General features: G+C 35.5%; 1 protein-coding gene across 31 annotated transcripts in view; it reads right to left on the bottom strand.

The window, feature by feature from the left end:
* Positions 1-20979, bottom strand: part of CAMK2D (calcium/calmodulin dependent protein kinase II delta) — a 304534-nt gene that overhangs the window by 79557 nt on the left and 203998 nt on the right. For 19 of the 31 annotated variants that reach the window (XM_050792417.1, XM_050792419.1, XM_050792415.1 and 16 more), the window contains exons 5-7: positions 14990-15055; positions 11648-11720; positions 486-588 (exon numbers count right to left, since the gene is read on the bottom strand). In XM_050792417.1, coding sequence (XP_050648374.1) covers positions 486-588; positions 11648-11720; positions 14990-15055 — 242 coding nt within the window. Of the gene's footprint in view, positions 1-485; positions 589-10637; positions 10711-11647; positions 11721-14989; positions 15056-20979 lie in introns of all 31 variants that reach the window. The other 12 variants (XM_050792418.1, XM_050792416.1, XM_050792420.1 and 9 more) reach the window with 1 other exon arrangement.

Raw genomic sequence — 20979 nt, 5'->3', positions numbered from 1 at the left:
GGTGAAATATACACATAAATACATGCTTCATAATTTTTAAACAATCTTTAATTCATAAATCATAAAGTATTATATGTGAAATAGGCTGTGTTTCTTGAGCATCTACTATTCACATAGCAGTTTTTGGCATCATATGAGGCTGTATGCAAACAATCAACTTTCTTTCAAATAAAAAAAGTACTCTTTGAATGTTGTAATCCTCTAATTAATGCTTACTAAATAAGGCACTTTCTCAAACATCCTTTGAGAAAAAAAGTATATGTCTTCTTGTTCTCCCATTAATATTTTCCCTTAAATTATTTCTAGATTATATACCCTTTAATGTCAATAAAAGTAAGTGCTTATAAAGGCACAATATCTTAAAATTAGTCAAATTGTTATTAGAATGAACTTTTCCATGTTATTTTCACTAGGAAGTGGGATTAGGAGCCAGAAGTCAGAAGCCAGAAGACTACAGGTAGCATGAAGGAGGGGGCCCTACTCACCAAACCACGCCTGCTGGTCCCCTTGAACTTCTATGGCTAAGCCAAAGTCTGCCAATTTCACAGCTGCTCCCTTGGATTTGCTAGCTAAAAGCAAATTCTCAGGCTTTATTTAGAAAGAAAAAAAAAAGAGACTGAAGTGAGAACCTATTTTAAGCGACTGTTCAAAACTAACAACATTTTACAGGATTAGGGGGAAAAAAAATTCATGCACTGTCATCTCTCCTGGAGACTGCCATTCCTAAATCCCAGGGAAAATACAGTTAGAAAACAATTAAATATTATCATGTGTGCAGGCTTCAGACAGATGCGTAACTGTCCTAGAGAGATACTGGGTAGAAGAGAGAATATACTTGGGGAGGGATCAAATGAATGACAGCACCTGTCTTGACCTGCTCACATGTTTCCAAGGACCGCTCAGGATTCAGACTTGGCCATGGACATTGACTTAGAAGCCTAACAGAGCAGACATTTTCAGCAGAAGGAAACTTGGCAAAATAATAACAAGAGTTGGACCAATCTACAGACATTTGGCAAATGAAACTGTGCAAATTAAATCCTAGTTAACTTCAAGAGTTTGGACCCAAATGTAGTGATTTTGATTCCTCAATGTTTCCAAACAATTTTGGTACAAATTTTGGAGACTTACTCTGAATTATGTATTAAAATCGCTGTCTTTAAGAATCTGTTTATTCTTAAAGGCAGAAAGAGTATACTACTATTTGCCAAATGTTATAGTCAGCTTTTTTTTTCTTTATAAGCCAGCTTTTAAAACATAATTTACATTTCTTCAAAGTGTGATTCAGAGCATTACTTATATATTTATTCTTCCATCTCAGAGTACTATGAGAAAGACATATTTTTATTTTCTCGGGCATTTATCATTATGCAAGGGCTGATAACTCAGTCTTGGAATAAGGCTGTGTCTATACCACTGTTTCCCAACCAATGTTATCAAGACACATTAGTACTTTGAAAATAAGCACCAGGGAACAGTCTTCAATTTCCACGAATCACTTTTGTGGATTTTAAGAAATGAAGATGGTTAGGAAAAGGAGGCTGATTAATATATACAGTTAAGGATGTACAACTCCAAACTCGATAAATATATTGGGTTAGAATGTATATGGGAGAATGGTTCAAAGTCCTCCTATCTGGGGACAAAACCCAGCAAATTTAGAGGTGTGTCTCAGACTGAAAAAAGCTGGGAAACAATGGACTCTACAAGTGCCAAAACGATTGTCTGAAAATCTAAAAATTCATTCAATCAAATTCATTTTGTTTATATGTTAATAAACAAGAAATGTCATGCTTTAAAAATCAAATTGGCTACATTTTTCTCACTGAATTAGTCAGTTCTGTTGCTTGTTTCGACCTTGTGTAAACACAGCCTAAACCAGTACCTAATTTATTAATTAAGCCAGCCATGCACATTAGCAAAGACCCATAACCAGAACTTGGAAGAAATTAAGTTAAATCTGTAAGAAATTAGAATGTTGGCGAGTAAGTTTTAACCAAATACCAGACTTCTTCAGGCTATTGTTGCTCACTGCCATCAGATTCATCGCTATTATAATGACTGGTAAATGTGAGAAAACTTTTCTAATTTTGTGGGACTGATAGGGATTTTAACTACCTCAACACTAAATACATAATTTAATTTGGAGTATGGGATGAAGATATCTCAAGAATATAAAAGGCTTTTATTCTGAAATGACTTTTAGTAAAACCTAACATTTCAAATTTATTTGGAACTTTGTTTATCAATATACAATAGTATCTACTCATGTTAAATTATTTTCAATTGACATTTTATTTTTGCAACTAAAATTTATGGTCTACCACATTGATGCATTTCCTAATTTGATCAAGAAGTTAAGTTCCAACTATTAATTCATGGAATAATCAACTTGGATAAAGCTCATCAAACTGTAAGCAATGGTTGATTCTAATTCTTTCTTCACTTTCAAAAGCATTGGCATGTCAGAGATTTCTGTTAATACACATCTGTCCTAATTTGTCAACCACAGACTCAGTTCCAATCACTTTAGAAATCACATTTTAGGTGTTTGAAGTCAAGTGATAAGTTTGTTGAGCAACTGTCAGCGTCACTGGTAAATAACCTTTTAAAAAATAGTGTGTTTTCACTCTTATCACTAAATGAAAAAGCTGCTGGGCAGGGCTATGTGCATTATGCCTCAAGCACCAAGAACCTGCCGATTCAGAAGAAATGGAACATCTTAAAGTTTTATCATGCACATATATCCTCTGAATGACTGGGGCAAATATTCATAACTAAAGAAGACCTCACTGTAGGGCCTTTGTGAGTCATCCAGAAAATAGTAAATCCATCTGGACCAGAGTTGCACCTTATACTCATGAAGACTGTTCAGCTGCAGTTATGTACAAGAAAAGGCAGGGTTATTTGAAGGTGACTGTGTAGGTGTAACAATGAAGAGACTAACATGATTTCATATTTATGTATATCTTTAGGCAAACCTGAAATATATAATTATATAATAAAATTTAAAAATTAGGATGATTACTAAAATTTAGGATCTAAAATGAAATTGTATAATGAAAACTAAAAAGTTTAGGATGATGAGTTTAAGGGATTATTCACTTTTTAATATTTCATCACAAGATGGCTTTAAAGGGCAGCTCCAATGAAACATTAAAAATAATCACACAAGTTTGATTTCTATATAACTCTGTGGTATATATCAGTTTGAATAATCCTCCTATCATGTTCTGTGATTGTGTGGGAGGCTTAGTCACTAAGACTTTCTAAAGGAACATTTTAATCAGGACAAGCACATTTATTCTAATTTTCCTGAATTACTACCACTCACATAGCTTCCAAGTTAAAAATATTGTACTACAAAATTTTGTTGGCAAGGTTAGTTTAAATTCTGAATGCCTACAGAAAGGAAGATAATTTGCAAATATAGTTTACCCAAGCTGAAAGGGTAGAATTTCTCACCTAATTAATGATTACCTCCTTAGAAAGGACCACCACTACACAATTATTTGCTACTATTCCACTTTTTTGATTTTCTAACACAAATCAGACAGATGAGATCAGAAACCCAGATCTTCAAATGTAGCTAGTTGACTATGGACCACAGCACTGTGAGAGAAACAGGCAGGGTGATGATTTAGATGAAGATCTGGGTTCATGTCCTGGCCCTAACTGTTATTACCTGTGTTGACTTGGGCAACTCACAAATGCCTGGAGCTAATTAATTAGTTCCTTAATTTCTCAAATGAACATTATAAGGTACTAAATTATATCTCATAACAGTTTCTATGAAATAATAAAATCACACTGGGTTTTATCATAGGAGCTCTGTCCTCTGTGGTGACAACATACACATTAGTGATTAGCTACTACATTCCAGTGCAGCTGGTCATTTCAATGTGCAGAACATTTAATATTTGTAACTTGAGGAATGTCTTTATTAATGACGCCAACTTAATGCAATCTATTATGTTAGTCTTTATATATTGAAAGGATCTTTAGATTCTTATAATGAAATCCCTTTCTAGGTTGGTTTTTAAATAGAGTGCACAGACATTCTTACACATAGGTTCCTTCCCCACCCCCATTGCTTCCTAATGATGCAGGATTTTCCATGACATCTGGTCTCAGTGTCAACAACCATTTATAGCATATCAGCTGTAATGAGCAGCAACTGTTTGCAAGTTTTGTTCTGTACTTTCATATGAATACAATGGCAACTTCTTTCAATATGATTCAAGGTTTTCTTGAAACTGTTCAAATGCCTCAAAGTACACAGGCAGGCTGATGGAATCACTTTCAGAACTGGAAGAGACTTGGGAGATAAAATAACTCAAATCTTTCAGTTTCTACATGAGGTAGGGAGGCCCAAAAACATGAAGCCAAGACCTGAAGCTAGATTTTCTAATTCCTTCCTTTTAAAGATGTGATACTAAAGAAACTCCACTAATTGTATAAAAACAGTTATTTTTAAAAGGTAGTTCATTCGGTAGATGTTTTTAGAAGAATTTGAAGTACTCAAAAATATTTACTACCCATATCCAAAACTTATGAAAAAAACATAGTTTTAACCTTGTTTCACCAATTATCATATCTTTATTAAGAAACTGATTTGGCAAAAGCAATGGCCTTTAGCATTAATCATATCAGGCTTTAATTTGTGCACATCTAAAAGACTCAATCATTAGGAATACACACGTAAAATCATGTGTGTTTTATCTCTTTTTAAATTTTGGAATATTATAAAAAGCAAATTAGTAATTTTATTATTCCATATTATTTAATTCTTACATTCCTTTGGATATTATTTTTTAAGGAGTAAAAATTGTCTTTCAAAATTTATTTCCTTTATTGGAGAATCTCACTCTTTTAACAGAAAATCATTCTCTGCTTGGTGTGTTTTCTGTCACTTATCTTTTGCCAAAGAAGGTGCGAATGAAGCTCCCCAAAATAAACTATTCTTTTTTTTTTTTTAGTTTTGCATGAATTGAAAAGCTTGAATGTCAAGCTCACTTGTCCCATTTGTATACATGGTACAAAGGATTTTAGCTTTTATTTTTGTGTGGAATTAATGCCTGAATTCATGTACTTAGCACAAGGAGTTTCTAGCAGATGTATGTGCTATAAGTTTGCAATTAGGAAGTACTCTTTCTATTGCTATGCATATATGAGCAAGTTCATAAGAATCATTCTGTATTCCATTCCTGTTTATTAATTTACTTTTACATTATCAGCACACACTGCTGGGTAGACTGAAAGACCCAGAGTGTAACTGCAGTGGGATAGTGCCAATTACCCACAGCTTCTCCACTGCCTGACAAACACTAGACACTCAATAAAGAAATACTGGAATGACTAAATGAATTATTAAACTGATTAAATAATACTTTGTTTCAAAAATATCTAAACATACATACACAGATGATGTGTTCCTTAAACTTTTATCTAAACAAGGCTCTGAGAAAAGTATACTTGTGATTTTATAATTATCCAAAATATAAATTTCACAGGTTGATATATCTACTACCCATGGTTAACAAGAATTTACTAGCTGGGCATGGTGACTCACGCTTGTAATCCCAGCACTTTGGGAGGCCAAGGCGGGCGGATCACAAGGTTGGGAGATCAAGACCATCCTGGCTAACATGGTGAACCCGTGTCTCTCTAAAAATACAAAAAAATTAGCCGGGCGTGGTGGCGAGTGCCTGTAGTTCCAGACACTCCAGAGGCTGAGGCAGGAAAATGGCGTGAACCCGGGAGGCAGAGCTTGCAGTCAGCCGAGATTGCGCCACTGCACTCCAGCCTGGGCAAACGAGCAAGACTCTGTCTCAAAAAAAACAAAAAACAAAAAACAAATTACTAAATACTTCTCATCTCTCCACTTCCCTGAAAACTAATTCCTTTCTACTCTGGTCATAAATTTATTTCTATGAAACAGCCTTAAAGTTCCCATCAAATCTCCAAACTCTCTTCATTAAAATTTCTCTTTCTCTCTCATATCCATCTAATCCATCTATCCATCCATTCAATGACGTTTCCATTAAGTAATGTCGTTCTTCTGAATAGGGGCTAATACTAAAGGCAGTATTCTCTGCTGAACCAATTCACAGGGTGTTAATTTGTTGCTAAAGATTCAGTTGTGTGTATGAAGCCTCCTGTCCAGATTGTTGTTCATGAAATAGTTTAATAACCATTTCTGGTATATTTGAACTGCAGAAATCTTACTATTTTGTTTCAAATATAGTTATTTGAAAAAGCATAGCTTTATAACTATCTCCTTTACTTATTCTGTCAACTAAGTCAAAGAAATTGTATTCTCCAGGATCTTAAATGAGAAAACATACTGATCTGACATTCCTTTATTTCTTGTGACATTAAAAATTGTCATTTGTTACTGCAACCTTGCTTTGACCCAATATTTTTCTGAATGCAGTACTTGTCTGATGTACTTCCTCCTTTCTGGGAAGAACATCACCAACACGCTTTTCACATATGTATATATATTGATTTTTTTTTTTTTTTTTTTTTTTGTAGGGATCGGGTCTTGCTATGTTGCACAGGCTGGTATTGAACTCCTGGCCTCAAGCAATCCTCTTGCCTCAGTCTCCCAAAGTGCTTGGATTACAGGCATGTGCCACTGCACCTGGCCTACATACATATTTTTAAATGATCCTTAATTCAATGGCCAGCAGGGTTTCATGCACACAAGGTCTGTTCTTGTTTTGCTCAGTAATTTATGTCCACATTTAAAATGATGCGTAAGTAGCTGCTGAAGGAATGTTTGATGAATATTCATCCTTCTCTTTTTGTATTTGAACTTTAAACCACCAACTCACAAATATCCAACACTGAGTTACAGCACTCAGCTCTTTATAAAGAATCTATATTTTTAAGCACCCGATATTAATTGTCTTCATGCAGCAATCAAATGTGGCAAATGCATTTTATTCTTCTTTGTCTCGTTTTCCAAAGGCTGTGGTCAATGCTACCTTACTGATTTTCTAAATGAAAAAGTTTTACTTCATATACCTGCCTACTGCCAAATTGTACTGCCCCTACTCTACGTTATATCATTTTCTTTATTCCTAATGATACAGATTTTGTTTATCTCTGGAAGGCCCGTAGGCAGGACTATTTTAACCTTTTGATTCACTAAACTTAGAACCATTTTCCCAAATTATTCTGAATGTTGCTAGCAAAATTATTTTCCTATCATTGTTTTGACTCATTCTTTGGTCTCTTTACAGGCTTTTAATTCATCCAACTAACTAAACTGAGAAGTAGTAGTGATTAAGCATGCAGACTTGGAATCAAATTTCTTAGGCATCAATCATATTTTACTAGCTGAGTGATCTTAAGTTCTTTCACTTGTGTTTGCTAAATTTTCATTTATGTACTATGGGAATGATCAGAGCGCCTTCCTCATAAAGTTCTGAAGACTGTATGATAAGACAATGCAGGGTACATGGTAACTGCTTGATAAATGGCATCTTTTGCCATTTTGATTATTAAGGTCCTCACTTGATCCAAACACTCCCAAAGACTACAGTCCTATCCCTGAACTGTACTGTACTGTTTATCACCACCACTAGATCCTCCTAATACTATCTAGATCTATATTAATTGGCCTGCCACTGGACACACCTTAGACAAATGGTTGTGGTCCATGTATCCACTAGGTTCTGCCTGGTGCCGATGGATGTACCTTCTTGACGCTGCTATCCCACCACCCTGACTCTTCTCCTATTGCTTGTTTCAGGGACATCCTGAAATTGCCTGTTGTACCTCACCCTTGTTTATAGGGTCCTCATAATTTCCCACTGTCTAATGAGCCCCAATGAGCAGCAGTTACTCAACTAAATAGTGATCTTTATTCTGAAGATATACTTATCTTCTTTATGTTATTCAAATATTAATGAACACTTAATAACCTATTTTACTGAATGCTGCCTTTTATATTATAGATGTACTTTTGGTTGACCTTCATTCATTTCTAAATTGAAGGAATATGCTGCAGGTATTGGCCAGGTATAAGCCCCTATGTTAGATACTGTGGAGTATCACAGTATGTTAAACAGCTGTGCTTCCAGAGGGCTTATATACAAATTGTACAGCACTTATATCCTCATAGGTGCTTTTGATCATGATAAACATGACATTTCCTGTGTTTCTTTTTCTCACTGATGTGGACAAATTAAACTATGTGCAACAAACATTTCAATCGCACATCAATTAGCATATTAATTAGTATATGGACACAAAAATACATGGCATAGAAATAGTAAAGGCAAGTTTTTGTTTAAAGCCTGGTAATAAAAATTTCAACAGTTGATCTTTTTAACTTTACTATATTGGTAAACATGCTATCACAAACAATATATTTATCAGAGTATACATCATGGGTATAAAAGGCACAAAACAAAGCCGGGGATTTGGCATGTTCAAGAGGTACATCAACTGCCTCTAATGCACGTGCTTTGAACTCTCTCAGTGTGTTTATGAAATGGCCTACTGAAGCAAGCACTGAGAACCAGACTCAACTGAAATCCATCCAAGTCAGCAATTTGACAGAAGCTAGGACAACAACTACAAAAATTATAACACGCTCTCTCAAAAGTTCATTTCTGTCCTTTCTCAGAATCAGAATAAGAATGGAGAGCAAAAGTACTTTCCCTGCCTTAAAGAAATCTGATGGGGAATGCAGCAAGTTATTTCTTTTGCTGGTAAGCCTCCCTAAAAATCATCTGCTGAAGTTTTTAATTAGTGATGTTAGCTCATATGTCAGAGAATATATTTTTCTTCACAGTCCATGTCCTATTAAAGTTCCAGTCTTTGAAGGGCTCACCTGAGTCCAAATGCTTAGAGGAGTCCCATATTATAATTCCACAAAAAATAACTTTAAAGTTATGGAAGAGGATTCACATTTTTTTATACTTGGCTTTTAAAGTCCACTTATGGTTATATAACATGGAGTAAAATGTTTCAAATAATAAATTCATAGAAGTATCTGAAAAAAAATTGCACAAATGATGTGCATGTTCATATATGTTCACTTAAAAGGAAAGTAGTGCTATCGGTTCTGAGAGGTAACAAAAGCGGCTCTGTCTGTAAACGGCCAGTAAAGAATTTTTGAGGTGACTGCAAAATACATGAATTTTCAAAGAAACATACTGTTTTTGCTTTATACTAATGGGTACATTTGGTAAGTGTTAGCAGATATATAGTCCTATCTTGGCTCTTCAGAAGAAAATGCCCTTAACCATACCTTTGCATTTGATATTTATTTTATTTTATTTTATTTTATTTTTGTATTTTTAGTAGAGACGGCATTTCACCGTGTTAGCCAGGATGGTCTCGATCTCCTGACCTCCTGATCCACCCTCCTCGGCCTCCCAAAGTGCTGGGATTACAGGCATGAGCCACCGCATCCGGCCTGCTTTTGATATTTAAAACTCTCAGAATTAAATGAAATCAAAAGAAGACTGCAGAAAACTAAGGCAATGTTTTGCTTATAAATCACATTTTCATGTAATCGGTTTAGAGATATAGTCTTCTAGAACATTAAGTGACTGGAAATATGGATTTACAATTTTTTATAACCAGAAAAGTCTGCACGTGAGAAATAAGTCTAGGTCCTCTCACTAAACACACACAGTTTTAGACATTCTAAATTATCCTTTGCCACCTTTGTCCTAATGCCTAGAAAATGCTAAGTCTGAAAGAATCAAAACTATATAGTGCTCACATTTACTATTTTACTCATCCAGTAGTTTTTCATTTCAATTTCTAGGCTTCACTGTTTCTCTGAAATTCCACAGGTAAAACTAGAGTGCTGGGAAATGGAGACAGAAAATTAATGAAAAAATATTCCCCTTGTGAGCTATTTCATTTCTGAATGATCTGAAAATTCTCTGTCCTCAAGGGTATCAGATGCTGAGTGAAGTCTTAAGGGTATCAGTAGGCATTCAAATAAGAATATATATATATAGGGATATCCATATATATTTGTTACATAAATATTATTTGATGATTAAATTTGTTTTGCTTTCTTTACATCTATAGTTTCAGAAGACACTAGTATCTTGGTCTTTAGGAATATAAATAAATAAAAAACTAAGAGGCCTCAGTGTCCTCAGAATTCTTAGGACTAATGTTAAGGGAAAGAGAATGGGGTTCTTTAGCACACAATCGTTTAGGCTAAAACTTCACCTAATAACTTCATCTCTACTCACTTTATAATTTTACTAAGTATTTACATAATATTGGGTATATATCATATGAATATAAAATGTTTGATCAATGTCCATAGAACAAATTTAGAGTGAAGAAGAGATCAAGTCCTATTGAAAGTCACATTAATGCTATATCCATCCTTACAAGGAAAGACATATAGCATCCTATTTATTGTTAATGTTGGGAAGTTATTTCTATCGGGATAAATCAAGATTTATATGTCTCAAGTGTGTGTTAGAGATGAAATAAGAGAGATTGTGGTGAGGGAAAGTTCCTGAGTAATGTGCTGGAATAAGTCCACACAACTTTATTGCTCATACTTTGCCTTTACAGGCATAATTGCAGCTGAACAGTCATTAGGAACTGTGTGGTGGTTTATCTTCTCCAACGGCATTACTCACCTTCAGGTCCCGATGGACCACGCCCATCTGATGGCAGTGTAGCACAGCCTCCAGGATCTGCTGAATGCAATGACTGCATGCAAACACCAGGGGGCGTGTGTTAGTTCCAAGCTTACACTCACTGTCTGTATACCCTCAGAGAGACTGGGTTAAAGTGCAGAGCTAGCAGACAACTGGGGTTGTATTGTACCACCTTCAGTCATGTAAACATATTGCTCAAGTAGAGTGACTACTACCTCAGAACAATCAGATCTTGCCAGATGTGAGCCAGAATGTGGGTCCATTTGTTCTAGAAAAATCCATTTTGAAAATAGTTCATGTCATTCAGAAGATCATTTCCTGGTTATAAATTCTTCCAGGAAATAAACTGGAACACAAATATAATCTTTGTAGCTGTTGTGTTCCGCCTCCACCCCATCATATAAACTGTTTCCCTTTTCTCTCCCATTTTTCCAGTATTGTCCTAAAAGCTGAACATTAACAGTCAGGGCACCATTAAGGTTAAATTAAGATACCTAATGAATTTTTGATAAATCATTAACTTCTTGTGCTTTAATTTAGCTGGCAATTATTATCTCTTGCCTAAGGGTTCATCAGACTCAAATGGAGCAATGTGTAACCAGTTGTTCTGCTACAGCAACCCATGGTCTCAGAACAGAAGTGGTGTTTAAATCTACAGGCGGACATACATCACAGGCCACGTTTATCTCCAGGCAAATGCTGGGCAATTAAAGAAAGCCTACCCCTAAACCCCTTTTGGTAGTTTACTGCTTGGAAACTTAAACAGGTTGTATTCTTCAGTATTCTTCCCTTTTTGCTATGATGTATATTTAGCCTGTAGATGAGCAAACTGGAAGAGGCATCATGCATTATCATTTCATCATATATTCATTTTAGAAAAAAGTTGGGAAAGGCAAGGGAACCATTTTAAATACCCACCCTCTGCCCTTTCCCCAGAAAAAAAAAAACAAAACTGCTTTGATTCAGATTTATGGACTCCATATACTGACCTTCAGGTCCCTGTGAACTATGCCATTTAGGTGACAATGATTTACACTTTCTAGAATCTGCTGTATACAATGACTGCAAAGATACAAGGGCAGAATGGAAGGGAGAACATTTTAAAGGCACATAATCACATTGAATATGAAATAAAACAAAAGTCCCAATGAAACAAACAAACAAACAAAAATTATATTTCTTCACATGTTTTTAGCTTTACATCGGAATCAAATAATGCTGAATAAAGCTAATTTTGGTTCTAACAAAAATGACATCCAACATAGACTTTGTGACATGTTCAGACAAAACAATTTGAGCTGTGTTGTTTTCATTGTAAGTGTGCAAATTAAATAACATGTATAAGAAGGTAAAATTTCCATATTCAGAAAGAAAAATTTATAAAGAATTCCCATAATGTTCTGGGAAAATTCTTCAGAGATAAAAAATATCCAGGTATTTCTTATACACATCTAAACTGTTTAAAATCTGAGGTCACAATTAAACACGTGTTGAAACAAGAGGGTAAACACAGATGAAGTGGCAGGTGAAACAAGGGTCAAAAAAAATGGAGGGACACATTTACCATTTTGCCTTAGAAGTGTTGCTTTAGTAAAGTATATAACAGGAAAACAAATGCAAGTCTCCAACAATAACGGGAGAATTTAAAGCAAACCCATAAATAAAATAAACTCCGCTTTAGTATAAGAATATTTTGGGGAAGAGCTAGGGAGCTTTCAAAGAATAAATAAATACAAATTTATAATCCCCCGGAGCATTGGTAATTGTTAAACCTATTTCCATACACTTCAGTGAAGAAAAACTTTGGCTTCATACTATATCAAAATGCACATTTTATGCTATTCTTATTAAAGGTTCACTGATGTCAAATGGATTGCTAATTAGAGAGGAGAAATCCTTGTTTGGCACCTATAAGGTCCTGTGAGCTTCATCTGACATACAATAATGTAGAACATATCACAGTGATGAGTTTTGTATAAGTTCACTGTGTAATCCAAATGTAATCCAAAGTATGTCCTGAACTACATTTATTCATTGAAAGATGAAGCAAACATTTTAGTAAGGATATTTTCAACTGTTTAATGTATAAAATAATATTATTCCAAAGAAAAATCTTGAATTTAAAAAAGTAATCACCCTCTGATTTACTACAATGTAAATAATTTAAAAATTGATCATGACTATGATTTTTCTAGTTCTCTTAATAACAACACGACTAAAAGGGTCTCACATTCATTGCTGTTGACTACATTGCTTATTTAAGTATTGGTCATTATTTTTAAACCATAGGAATCTTTTTTCTTTTACAATAATGTTCACTTTGCACTACTCTTTAGGAATATTTCTCTTACTGTTCTCAAACAACAAGGATAAATTATTGAATCTTGGGAATAACAGAAGATATTACTAGTGAGAATGGATTCAATTCTTACATTTTTGAGAACTAGTAAAAATTTTTTACCATTTTCTTGACAATCAAATATCCTCTTTTGAGACAGAGTCTCACTCTGTCGCCCAGGCTGGAGTGTAGTGGCATGATCTCTGCAGCCTCCACCTCCTAGATTCAAGGGATTCTCCTGCCTCAGCCTCCGGATTATCTGGGACTACGGAAGCGTGCTGCCACACCTGGCTAATTTTATATTTTCAGTAGAGAGGGGGTTTCACCATGTTGCCCAGGTTGGTCTCGAACTCCTGGGCTCGAGCATTCCTCCCACCCTGGCTTCCCAAAGTTCTGGGACTATAGGAGTGGGCCACCACATCTGACTGAGAAATAGCCTCCTTATTCTTGTAGTTAGAAGGAAATGTTCGTTCTCTTTAATTTTGTCTGAGAGCTTTCATAAAAAAATATCTTAGGGCTCTTTAGCAGTAAAAATGGTCTCTATTTTAATTTCAACCAGTATTTTTCAAACCAAGTAACAGCCTGTTTAACATAACTTTGAAGGGCAAAATAAATGAAATTCCCCAGTTTAGTACCTTGATTAAAAGTATTACTGTTTCTTGGCAAGTGGCCAAATAGCTACTTCCAGAGGTTCCCCTAGGCCCCTTTCAGGACCCTAATGTGGGGATTTGGGGTAAACTGAGCAAGTGATGATTCACTCATCATAGTATAAATTACACAGAATTTTCTATTTGACTTTGCCCATAAAAATTACATTAAAAAATTAGAGTGTAGTCATATACGGATAGATTCGCAAACTGCCATAAACAGTTCATTAAACCAAGAAGAAAAATTAGAAACTTAGAAGTGTGCCTCTGAGGGCAAGGAGGGGCTGGGAACCTTAACATCAGCTGGACATCTGTTGAGGGTCAGGCTACAATGGGATCAGCAAGCCTTGGGAAGCTCCGACGGCATTACAGAATGGAGGCAGATTCAATCTCTGCCCCCAAACACCTCATTTACATTGCTAATAATGAGCCAATCACTCTTGATCAGATTTTTTAAATTAAATGACAGTTACAGAATATATAAAAGTACAGAGGAAAATTAACACCATGCAGTCTAAGTAATATCTAAGCAAGTGGTTAATGTTACTCCACTCCAAAAATGTTACTTTGGGTAGCCTAGGAAGTTGCAAATTAGACAAAAAACTTAGTCTTTTTTTAACTTTTGTAAAGATTTTGCCAATTAACAAGATAGAAAAATTACTCTTGAACTCTCTTAAGTGCTTGAATTAAGTATTTTTCAACTCAGAGGTCCAAGGGTTTTAATGAAATTTCCAAAGAGTTAATTAGCTAATAATAGTTCCTTAAAAAGACCACTGAGACTTTCTTCAGTCTGTTTCTGCTTTGTGATTAGATATTCATTGTTCAGTAGAACTTTCTGTGATGATGAAAATGTTATATATCTGGTCTGGTCAATTGGTAGCTACTAGACACTTGTGGCTACTAGGCAGTTGGTTAGACCAGCTACGTGGTCAGACCAACTGAGAAATACATTTTTAATTTAATCTAATTTTAATTAACTGAAATTGAAATAGCCACATATGACTACTGGCTAACACTAGGCAACCTAGAATCTATCTAGGGATCAGAGGATTTCAATCTCTGATCTCTGACCTTTACTAAAAAATATATTGCTTTAGCAGAAGTCATTCCAGTTAGGTGGGGTGTTTTGCTTTGTGTTTTCTTGTTGTTTTTGATAAAATATGTAATCTAACTACAGATGTTAAATAAAAATATAGACCAGATTCATAGTTTTTTTTTTTTTCTAAGAATCATCCTCGAGATCCTTAAAACATTTGTTTGTACAAACATGCATTTGTAAAGAAATATACTGAAAAAGTATTATTTGAATGTCGAGTCTTGTATCTTGCCCAGGGCAAGTCACTTACCTGGCATCAGCTTCACTGTAGTATTCTCTTGCCACTATGTCTTCAAACAGTTCACCTCCGGTAACTCTGGGAAGACAAAAAAAGATAATCGCATTTAAAAAGAAGAAAAAAATAAGCATCAATAGATTTGTAAATGTGTTCATATAGATTTTTTTCTTAGATGATTTAAAAAGTTATCAAAACATTTTAAACCTTAAGACTCTTCATAAGTCAAATCTATATTATAGTAAACATTTTAATATTTTTTATTTGTCTATCATCAGACACATGAGGTCACAATTTTCTGTATGCCATAAATATATTAGGCAATATCTTTTACAGAAAATGGTTTTCATTTCAATTTTTCAAATATTAATGGATACCTGACAAAATTTTGGCACAGTTTAGAAACATTTTCTAAACGAAAGGAGATGATACACATCATAGCTATTGAGTATGAGTTTGCAGGCTGTATCCTTCCCTGTATCCTTTTGCTATTTTTGCATGTGTGCATCCTTAAAGATACATTTTTCCCCTTGAAAACACACACATAAAAGTAGATACTTTTCCCACAAAAGTGGGATCACGTACTATATGTAAATAATTAAGCTAATTATATTTGTCATTTTACATTAAATTATGGGCATGATGTCATATCAGAAGCATTTTCCCCCAATTTAATGTAACATAGCAATCAATAGAGATATGCATGTGTGTACATACATGCGTGCACACACATATATGTGCATATTAGAGGGTATTTCTAAAAGAGAAATTCTTACAGGTAAAATTACTGGGTGAAAGAGTACCCACGTTTAAAATTTTGTAGAGCAGACAGGGCAAATCGCCTTCCAAAATGGTTGCACCCCCAACATTATGAAGGTGCCCACAGGCCCAAATCATTACTGATCATAGCTATTATTAATAAATAAACACCTATTCAATTGTGGAAAATTCACATTAATATGAATTTCTTGGTTATTAGTAAGGTAGACCATTTTCTCATTTATCAACCATTTCTTCTTCTGCTATGATCTGGCTTGATTTTAAAAGGATATTTCATCTTTGGGATTTAACCTTGTAAGAGCTAACATTTGCTGAGTTCTTACAATAAACCACACATTGTACTAAGCATTATATTAACTCATAAATCCCCACAATTGCCCGCCAAGCAATTCCCCTCCCAGTTTATTGATGAGAAAATGGAGGCCCAGAGAAGTTAAGTAACTTGCCCAAGATCACACAGTCTTTAGTGACACAGGCAGGCCATTGACTCCACAGCTCATGCCCTCAACCACTCCACAGTGCAGATTTTCCAATAATGACATTGCCAGTCTTTCCAGTTTAGAAGGCATGAGTCATTTGGAAAAGCATCAAGTAAAAGTATAGAGCTTCATGTATAACACTATAGAGTGAGATAAAAGGATGCTAAATTCGTTTTTCTTTTTGTTCACTTGTTTGCTTTTTTGCTTTATTAAGTTCTGAAACATCATCAAAGGATAGCATGTTTTAGAGATCACCAGTTAGTATTCTCTCCCTTATTCTCCTTCCCAAAATGAAAAGATGGGATACTAAAAATTATAAATATGTTTGAACATTTATGCAACTTCTGCCTCTCTTAATTGCATTCTGGATACTTCAAAGTCCTTTAATGTCAGTCATTACTTCCAATTCTATTATTTTTACATATAAAATGTTTACCTAAAATTATCATATAAATCTTCATATAGGCATGTTCTAAAAATCATGGTTACATGTACATAATTCCATTTAATAGCATAGCTATTTATTCCAGTTAGAATCTATAATAAGGCTATCACACAATGTACCTCACATAAATTACAATGCAAAATAATTAGACAAAAAACACTTTCAACAAATCTACTGTTGCCTGTATAGTGATGATTTTGTGAGATTTCTTCCTTTGAATGTGACTAATGTATTATAGATATAATATGTACTCATAGTTATCCTTGTTTTTGATCATAAGTACCTAGAAAACCTACATATATTAGACAATTTGGGATTGTTAAAATGTTTAATAAACATTGATTAAAGTCTACTGACATTAATAAAATTGTTGCTATTTATAGGCTCCTTAAACATATTATTTGCCCTATGAGAAATACCAGATCCTGGATCACTGGGCTATCAACTTACTGATCTTTGTTATGTTAGCATCTAACCTAGCATTAATACATATTTGCTTAATTAATGACTCTTGAAATAATGATTAAATGAATTAACCCACTTACAGAATCATGCTATCCATTTCATTTACTGTAAGTCTGGACTTTACCTGAGCTTAAAAAAAATCATACACATACCAAAGTTTAGTTATACATGGCAATAGGTTTCGTTTCCTAAGGGGTTCATATTTAAAGGAGAAAACTTGAAAGTCAGGGGGACTAGCATTCTGGTAGTTTTCAATAAATCATAATAGCTTTAGACAAATTTGAGGGGTGTAGAGTTTCATGTTGAGTTTTAGATTATGTAGTTAACTGTGTCTGACAACATTCTCTCTCCTAGCGTTCATTTTTCCCAATATTTAAAAATATCTTTACACAAATGAAACCATTTTATTTCTTCTATACGTATGATAAATGTCTGAAAAGAAAAAAACGGCAGTTATAATAGAATTCAATGTCTTGAAGAGAAGTTACTGAATTTTCTAACTTTAACATATTTCTGTACTTACATTGCTGTTTAATAGAACACAAAGTTAAGCCATAGTTACTACATATTTTTGAAAATGTTTAGTGTGTTGTGTGAAATATCATATAGTGCCCAAATTAAATCAGTTTCATGAATAAACTGTTAATTAACTAATTAGAGATTTTGTGAATATATTGATGTCAGAGTTCTACTATGATATGAAGCATATCAATTATAAATTTGGAGCATTAATTACCATTTATGTATCTCCAGAACATTAGGGCTCACAAGCAAAAAAAAGATAACTCTAGAACATGAAAAGATGAGACTATATATCAGAAAGATAAATATTTGTGTTATTGCTGTTATTTATAGTGATGTTGATTCACACTGTATTACCCTGTACAATAAATTGTTCTTTTGTTTCTAGTGTACAATTTGTAACTCACATCAGAAATGGTTAAAATTAGTTTCATCCAGAATACTACATTCGTAAAATTTCATCAGTAATAGATCTTTGACCATAAGGTTGAGCAGCAAGTAGAGCCAAAGACTGGGATTTAAAAAAAAAATGGTGCCACATTAACCGAAGGAATAGCCCTGACTTGGAGATTAAAAGCAGTGCTCAAGGTGGTGGGGGAAAGCCAGGAACTTCAGGTTGGAGCCGACGCAAAACAGGAACCAAGAGCGGCACCCAGTTAATGCACAAGTAGGAGGCAATCTTGCTAAGGTAGGATTAGGACTAACTCCTGGAAAAATGAGTAATTTCCCCTGGGAAATTAACTTAAAGCTGAAGAACAAGCCTAGTGAGATGAAATTGCCAGACCTGAAATCCAAGCCTCTGAGCAGAGGTAACAGAGGCTCATTAAGCAGTTAAACAAAGAATTACCACCATCAGATTTTTGTTTGTCAAAAAACATATCTCATGCTGCCTTGCATTTAAGCAATTGGTATGTCTTCATTTAGTGATGAAGGCAGAAGTTGTAATGGTGACATATTCATCTGTGTCACCTGCATGGTCATCCAACACACTGTCTTCCACTTGTTGAACAATAACAACAAATATCCATTGGGTGCTTATTGTGTGTGCCACTACTTGGATATTTGTGCCCTGTCCTCAATTAATAGGTTAAAATCCTAACCCCCAAAGTGCTGATATTAGGAGGTGGGGCCTGTGGGAGGTAATCAGGTCATGAGGGTAGAGCCCTCATTTGGTGCCCTTACCAAAGGGACTCCAGAGAGCTCTCTCCTCTCTTTTCTCCATGTAGAAATATAAGAAAAAGTCAGTAGCCTGCAGTCCAGGAAAGAGCCCTCGCCAGAACCAGACCACACTGGCACGCTGATCTCAGACTTCCAGCCTTCAGGACTGTGAGAAATGTCTGTTGTTCAAGCCACCCAGGCTATGGTATTCTGTTAAGCAGCCCAAAAGACTAAGAAAATGTGCCAAGACCAAGCGCTGTTCTAAGTGCTCTAGAGATTGTAACACAGCAACCCTATGAAGTAGATACTAGTGCTATTTCTGTTTTACAGACAAGGAAATGAAAGTAATGGAGATTAAGGACATTTCCCAAGAACACACACAAAAGAAAAGAAAAGGACTAGTTTTTTTCTTGTCTGTGCTTGCCCCTTGGACACAATTTGGGGAGCAGAGCAGGGTAAGACAAGGGGCTTGGAATAGCCCAAAGGATCATGCAAAAAGACTGGGAAGAATACAGACATAAAGAATTCCCACTTACATGCTCTTTAATCATTGATTAAAGTCAGACAGTTTGACTACTGGTGGGGGCAGGAGAGTAGTCACTGGTCAGTGTGAAGCTGATCAGGGCTCATTAGTAGGAGTGTTACTGGGTGTCTTGGCTGGATGATTCTACATTACGAGTGTGCAGCTATCCTATATATGGCAAGACTTCAACACCAGGCCCCGTTCTAGGTGCAGCAGCACTACCTTGTCAGCGTGCCAACCAGTGTGCCAACTCCATCCATTCCTAGTTACCCCAGGGGCTCCCTAAGGACCCCTGAAGGGAACCACATGTCTAAATGAACAAAGTCTATGGGGATACAATGAAAAATGTAGGTCTCCTTAGCACCATGTTCTAAGACATAAAGTAAATCAAGCCAACCACTGGTGTAAGGGTCTGTCAGGCAGAGCACATGAATGATAATGGGACATTGTCTCTTCAGTACCTTACACAGTGCCTGGCACACAGAAAAAGCTTAATAAATGTTTTCCGAGTGAATAAGTGATTAAATAATTAAATGGGTGAATGAAATGATAAGCACCAGTTCATGATTTTCTGGTTTGACCTGTTATTTGAGCTAGTACCTGAGGGTGAAGAGGCCCAATCACCATTTCTATTATGTATCTATTGATCTCTAACTAAATCTTGCTGATTGTATCTCCAAAACAGGACTTGAATCAAGATTACTATCTCCACTACAATGTCACCAGCCTAAGTCTCTGCTATCTCTCACACGTACCACTGCAATAACTCCTAACCGGCCCCATTTCCTGTCTTGGCCCCACCCCCCCCGCCCCGCCCCGCATCAACTCTCCACAAAATAGCTGTAAATGTATATCCAATTTTGTCACATGTCTGCATGAAGCTCTTCAACGGCTGTACACTGATTTTTCAGGCCAACTCCTGACATGACCTTCATGTCTCTGCTTAATTTGTATCCCACCTATCTCCCAATTGAGGCCCCTCTCTGTCTAGGTCTAGTTGTGATGGCCTTCCTCCAGTTCCTCAAGCATAGCAAGCTCCTTCTTGCCCCAGGGCCTTTCCACATGCTCGTCTCTCTTCCAGGAATTCCCAAGAACACTCATGGAGAAGCAGAATGTCAAATTTGAAAGTAAGTCGTCTTTCTGCAGTGTCTGTGAGGTGAGAGTCATTTATAGCATCCTTTCTATGTCCTTATGGAAATATTAATAATGAATTTAGGGCTGTGCAAGCTGTGTTTTGGAGACTAGCTCTTATGTCTTACCATAGTACTTATCTTTTTTGATTTGAGGCGGGTTTACGGAGTCAGATTACCTCTTCAGAAGCCTATAATTTGTAACTGCACAGTTTTGCACCAGTCCTACCCTTAGCTTCCCAAAATTCCACTTGGCACATACACGTATATTATGAGCATGGATGAGTTGATACAATAATGCACTCAACTCTTTGGAGGACACAACAGCTGATGCTAGAGTACCTGTGCATATATAAAACAAATTTTAAAAATAGAAAAACACTAATAGTCCACTCAGATAGATTAGTGAGTGCCTTGTTGGGGCATTAGGCTTCCCTGCCAAGCATAACCTTTGGTTCCTGAGATGTATAGTTCTTGGAGTTGAACCTGGGCCCAGACCCAAA

Source organism: Macaca thibetana, chromosome 5, assembly GCF_024542745.1.
Source record: "Macaca thibetana thibetana isolate TM-01 chromosome 5, ASM2454274v1, whole genome shotgun sequence".
In the NCBI taxonomy this organism is placed as follows: domain Eukaryota; kingdom Metazoa; phylum Chordata; class Mammalia; order Primates; family Cercopithecidae; genus Macaca; species Macaca thibetana.
The sequence above is the reverse complement of the archived record's forward strand: the minus strand, read 5'-3'. Positions and strand labels throughout refer to the sequence as shown.